At 55.3% G+C, this 6,364-nt stretch overlaps 1 protein-coding gene across 1 annotated transcript; it reads left to right on the top strand.

The window, feature by feature from the left end:
• Nucleotides 1-4,644: 4,644 nt before the first annotated feature.
• DICSQDRAFT_171483 (uncharacterized protein) lies at nucleotides 4,645-5,031 on the top strand (the record flags this gene model as incomplete). Its single annotated transcript, XM_007367149.1, has 2 exons — nucleotides 4,645-4,671; nucleotides 4,798-5,031. The coding sequence occupies 2 exons, from the start codon at nucleotides 4,645-4,647 to the stop codon at nucleotides 5,029-5,031; spliced, it is 261 nt and encodes an 86-aa protein (XP_007367211.1).
• Between the last annotated feature and the right edge of the window lie 1,333 nt (nucleotides 5,032-6,364).

Below are 6,364 nucleotides of genomic sequence, written 5' to 3' on the forward strand. Positions count from 1 at the left end.
TCTGGTCTATCGTGAGGTCTCAGAACGTGTCTCATCTCATCGATAACAGATATGGCGTTTGCACAGTTGTCTCGGAAGCTTAGACGAGCTGTACAGTACTTGATGCCACAGCTTCGCTTTGGATTGAGCATGTTCCTCGAGGTTTTGAGGGCTTGTCAGTATCTGCCCGGTAAGCAAATCTGTCATGACTAGCCTCCAAATTGACGCACATTACAGTCGTGGAGATATTGCAGCTCCTGTGCTGGGTTTTTGCGGAGGTAAAAAATCACAAGGGCTTCAGACAGGGCTAATCTATGGAGAATCTCGAGCGTAGGGAACTTAGACGCCTCAATCTGGTTGGTCGTGCAGAGACAGGATCCCTTCACATCACCGAATTCAAGACCACAGTCCTGTGTTTGGACCCTCCTGTCTCATTTCCAGACTTCAAGAACTTGCAGTACATAGTGGCAGGCCGCCGGCGAGGTGCTTCTTGTCGCACTCACCCCACCCGGCGACGGGACGTTCACGGCCATCCTCACCTTTTCTCGAGGGATAAATAATGACCCCATGTCTGGTACCTTAGAGCCGCTCTCGCCTGTTTCATTATAGGGCAATGTTTTCCTGAACATGATGGCCCAGAAATACGTCCCGTACCCCAGCATCTCGGACGAGCTCGGCAAGACCGACGAAGAGATCCGCCTACGGTAGAGCCCCCATGGCTGTGAACTCATACGTGTATGACTGGTCGACCATGCGCACAATGCACAAGAAGGTCTCCAGTGCTCCAACCCCTCGTAATCCCCGCCGCGCGACCTTGCCTCATCTCCCTCAAGATTTAGCAGCTTACATAGCGCCTTTTTGCCCAGCTATATGCGTTCACTCTGAAGTCGGCGCGCAGCTCCTCCGCGACGTCCAGAATCTCCCTCTCTGCTCCTTCCGAGAGATGCCGGGCCAGTGGGGACCTCCCTTGAGGTCGAGTTCGCGGACGCGGTCGCAATCTTCCTCCACTCTGGGCCAGTCGTCCATGATAGATGTGCTGGTTTCTAACCGAACTCGTGTGCATATGCGCTACACTACTCAAATGGTCTACTGCTTATCACGGAACTCCTCGAGCCTGCTGAGCTCAGTGCTATCGTGCGCGTACGTCACGGTGCTGTCGAATAGCCCGGAAAAGAATGAGTATATTTTGTCAGGATCGTTTTTCTTTGTGTTGGCGTTCGAGCGGGGAGATGACGTGCAGGTCGTCCGTCTAGTTCTGTTGTGTAAAGCAACTGAGAATGTGGACGCAAGGAGGGCACACCAACTGAGCCCAAAGCGAAATCTAGCGTATACAGATATTTTAGGTAGACATAGGATGGATTTCAACACCAGGACTGTGATCACAGGCATACGGAGGGGAACGAGATTGACTCGTGCAACCCTCTACATAGTTGCGCAGTATTCGTTCACAAATAATGTCGTCTCCATCTCCAAGACAAGGTCTATCGCGGTGCCTCTAGATCTGCAACTCTGTCGCAAATATTTACACTCCGAAGTGACTCGTCGCAGGTACTGGCCTAGAGGGCTCCGCCTGTCCAGATAGTTTCGTGTATGAATAAGAAGAGGACAGGGTGCTTCTCTTCCGCGGAGGATCTCGCTCGATAACTATCGAAGGCAAGCAACTCCACGGAAGAGAAATTCCCCTCACAAGGAAGGGATGCCCTCGAAAGGGCGGTGCTCCGGCCAGCGGAACACCTTTTGCTCCCCGAAGGGAGGATCTTTAGCCTCCATGTCTCCATCCACAGAGGGCCCACCGCTGGGCGCATGCTGCAACTGCCCCGACGGGAGGTCACAGACTTTGCCGCCACGCACCGGACGTGTGGCTCCCGAGCACGGAGCAACGAAGCAATGAACGGTGAGGCCTTAGAGTTGGCGTACCCCACCGCCCAACACCCCGCGCCCCACCACCAACCGAGAGGAAGAGATTGGAAGAGGGCACAAGAGGCGGCGACTCCCCGTACCCTAGACCGCCCCCCTCGCTCCCGATCAGAGGCTGCCCGTGTGGTGTCGAACCGGAGGACGAGCCGAGAGAAGAGGTTGGTCGTACGCATCAGGGTTAGACCCAGTACCGCACACCGCGCCCTCCCCTACGACAAGTGTTCCGTTGGCCTCGAGGCACGACGACTCGAAGAAGGATTGACGAGGCCTTAGTAAAAGACGGCGAGACTCCGTACCACCGCCGCACCCTCTCCTCGTCGCCGCACCCGGTCCTTGGCCTGAAGATCTAGATGAGAATATGGAAGTCAATTGCAACGAGTCCTAGTCCGAGTCAAAGTCCAAGTCCGAGTCCGTGAACGAACCGAAACCAAAATCAAAACCAAAACCGAGACCAAAACCAAAACTGGGAACGAAACCAAAACCAAAACCAAACCGAGAACGAAACGAAACCACCGAAACCGTCCCAGTCCAGGAAAACAAGCCGAAGCACGAAACACAACATCGTCCAGCCATGCACCCCCGACGCGGGAGACCAGGTTCACCAGGGCGATCAACTCCCTCCCCCAGCCTCACCAACGCCAACCCGTCGGCACTGTCGGTCTTGAGGTTCGAGGTTCGAGATTCGCAATTTGAGGTCGAGCCGGTCGGCTTGCGTCGTAACGTGGTCCGTTGCGGAGATCTGCGGAGAGAAGATAGCAGCGACACGAACGCGAAAGGCAGACGAAGCAAGACGAGATGCCCTAGTACGTGCGTCGTTGCCGCGATCGTCAGGTCCATGACTCCCTCCCACGAACAACGCCGCGACGTGTGTCGGGCATACCTCACGGGCACACGGGCCCGCGATCCTGGGTCCAGGGTCTTCGGCTCGCGCGGGTTGTCGTGATGGTCGTCCTGTCTTGAGGGTCGATCGGGCTAGAGGGGGGAAGGAAGGGGGGGGAGGATGACCGTTAGACGTACTGAACTTATGTCTCGCGTCCGTCAAGATCCAGACTGACGGATGGGGGATGACGTGGGCGGACACCCTGCGGCAGACAACCATTCTCTTTACAGTCCTGGGGAGAGCTTGAGCTGAGATACTCGGTCAACGGTGCACGGCTGTTAGCATTCAGGCACTGGAGCTGCCTTGCGTGCCTGTGGTTGTGGAAAGAGTGTTTCCTGGGACAGACTAATGTAAGGTTCAAAATAGATGCATGCCTATGTGGAAACAGAAGATATCAGGCAGTTCAGAGCATACTGTAACAAACCGTTATGATAGTAAAAACAGTTGGTACGCTCGGTGCTGTGGATATCTGCCTTGACCAGGCATGGAGTGGCGCATCTATACACATATGTGCTCCAGTAATGTGACTGCGCAACTTTACGGAATCGTACAAATGATGCATACGGAAATCATTCGTTGGTCTATGGTTGTAGGATAATGATTGAGAGAAACCGTGTCGGGCGAGGGAAGATCGGCTGATAGCAATGGATTGCATGCTCCACGAGGAGAGTGCAGCAAGGAGCGGCTCACAGATGAAGATCTCACCGAGATTCACGATCTGGGTAGGCCCCGCAGAGCGCTTCCACCGACAGTCCGTCTCAAACGCCAATTTCTCAGAAGGTTCCAGCAGGGTGACATTTAGGATCGCTCGCATAAGGCTGTGAGGGGAGAGAACTGAGTTGGTGTGCTCCCTGATGGTAAGCGCAGCTCTGCAGTCTTGCTTGGTCATTCTGGGGCGGACGAAATCCTTGGGTCATGAGATGTGACAGTCGAGACAAGTAGTACATGGGAGAAGGTGGTCAAGGGAGGGGGATAAGAGCGAGTAACAATGAATTCGGAAGAAAGGTGCAGGCCACGGGGGCCCGCAATCGCATAGACCGCGCTAGTAGTCACGTGCTTCATTGTGACCTTCTACGGTGCCAGGAACGTCTCAAGTCCTCATGCCCTCATCTATCCTCTTCATGCACCCAACCTCTTGTAATTGCTGTCCCTCCGCCTCTGCATACATCTGCTCAGGTGGTCGATCTACTGGATTTCTCAGGGTCGGACTGCTTTTCATAGATCACTGTTGACGTCCATGCAAAGTAAGTCTGCCTGTATTTCCGCCCGATTTGTAGACTCGGTAGAGTGGACGCCAACGCTATTCATGTCAGGCATAAGGTGCGTATCTATGTTCAGTGCGTTGTCCTGCACCTAGCATGCATTGTCAGGAGGGAAGGCCGTCATATCTGCCGCAGCGCTGGTCCTACCATCTGTACCATGGCAGTGCTGCGCTGCGGCAGATTCTGGTCTTCTTCCGACTCTCAAGTGTGTTGCCGTCTCGTACAACTGCTGGGTGCCTGCGTTCTCTCGCATCCAACGCAACTGCTAGGTTGTTCTTGTCTTCATGTGAACGTCCCTCTGGAGACTCCTCGCATCGTGGGTGATCCAGGTCATAGTGCCGGAAGCCAATTTGGGGCTCTTAGCACCCCAGGTCGTCATCGATCATCATTGACTTTGTGAGTATTTCTTGTATACTAGCCTCCGGAGCGCATTCTTCCAAACTCCCTCCCTCCCTCCCTCCCTACCAAGCACATTGGCGGGGCCAACGCATGTCGGGATCTCCTTGTTCGTTCTCCTCGCACACAGCGTCGCCATCGCCGATCTCCTGCCGCATACACCCGTCGTCCTGTGCACAACCATAGCCAACATCTGCGATTCCGGCACCGATGGGGGCGATATCAACGTGGTGCTATGTACGTCCGCTCTCATCCACTACCCTCTCTAAGAATATCACCCAGTCCCATCATCTCTCGCTGGCGACTAGGGCATCCTCCCAAAACAGGGCATATTCGGCTTCGTTGCGTTCACACTCGGTGCAGGTCGCGCTGCAGTACGACATCGACGGGCGCGAGCTACCAGATGGGATCCCTACCGGATATGTGCCTCAGGGAACGACCGCACCGGCCTTGTGGCCACTGAACATCTACCGCACGGAGACCTTCGAGTTGAACGTCGCCCTATGCCCGCGTGCCGTCGCCTTTGCGTACAGAGCTAAGCCGGACGACGCTGCGATTGTGCAACAGGACGAACATTTGTACGCCGGCGAGCTGTGATATAGCCATGTTCTCTTGGGAGCTGCGTTCGGGAATACGACTACGCTATTTACGAACGGCACAGGCATGTACTGCGCTACTCAGCAGGAGGACGGAGCGCTCCTCCGCGAAGTAGTTGCGCGTCGTGTCGACTATGGGTGCGTCGTTGCGGACAGCTTTGGAATAGGACAGCCCCCCTCTGCGGCACGTCGCCCCCAGACATTGTTTTAAACGGGCAGGATGCCGTATGTGATGCGCCGGTGCGGGATGTGTGCCTTGCGGTCGTGCAGGTCGTGCAGGTCGTGCAGGGTAGCGTCGATGAGTGGGAGGATATGCATGTGAAGGAGAAGAGCATAGAGGCGCAGAATTGCATAGGAGACGGAATCCCGACGTCGGGGATGGGTGGCCATCTCGGCGGACTCGCTCCGGGACAGAGGTAGCCGCACTGGCAGTCAGAAGTTTCGGCCCTGCCGCTGCAAAAATCCATCGCACTGGACCAAAGTAAGGTCAGCACACATCCAGTAATTGAAATTGACCCCCGCTGTGAGTCATAGAATGCCATCAGACACCAGTGGATTACGGTGGACGTTGCGTCCCATCCGACGACCTCCACCGCTCACCAACCCAGCGGCTTGGCCTTACAACGCGAACCAACCCACGCAACTCCCGACCCCCTTGATCGTGTCCAACAGCACCGCCCGCTGACGAGTTTCGAGTTTCGAGAAGCTCTAGTCCAGGCCCGACGAGCAGGGTTCTTGTGCGAGTCCACGCCTTCTCTTCGTACCTACATCACTATCAACGCGCGGGTGGATGTCGGTAGAACTGTTCATTCATACGCTACTCCCGATGAAACATTTGCTCTTGGACATGCTCGACGATAAACTTGGGGTGCCGAAAGGCGTTGTCTCGTGGGATTACATGAGCCCGAGCCGTTCAGCGGGTACAAGACGAGGGTCTCAATCCCTTAGAGTTCGGAGTCTAGCATAGGGGGCCCGAGAGAGGTGGTGGCGCGCTGCTACTCTTGTGCGCCTGGGAAAGTGTACGAAGTCAGCTCAACATTATGGTGGACGAGGAGCAAGGAAAAGATTTGACTGGCGGCTGCAGGCTACGCTATATGACTCATGTTACAGAGAAACGTCGTTACATCTCCGACCAACCGATGGCTGATGAGCGACTCACTGACAGGTCGGAGCACGAAGCGTATACATGACGGGAGCCAGGATGGAGCCCTTGAGGGACAACACATGGGCCTGCAAGGACTGAAGTGCTCGTCGATTCGGTACGGTAGTGATCTGGCGTGCTAGGAAGCAGAAAGACTATCAAGGAAGGTCGGAAGTCAGCGCTCCGAGATGAC

Source organism: Dichomitus squalens (assembly GCF_000275845.1).
Source record: "Dichomitus squalens LYAD-421 SS1 unplaced genomic scaffold DICSQscaffold_23, whole genome shotgun sequence".
NCBI classification, from domain to species: Eukaryota; Fungi; Basidiomycota; class Agaricomycetes; order Polyporales; family Polyporaceae; genus Dichomitus; species Dichomitus squalens.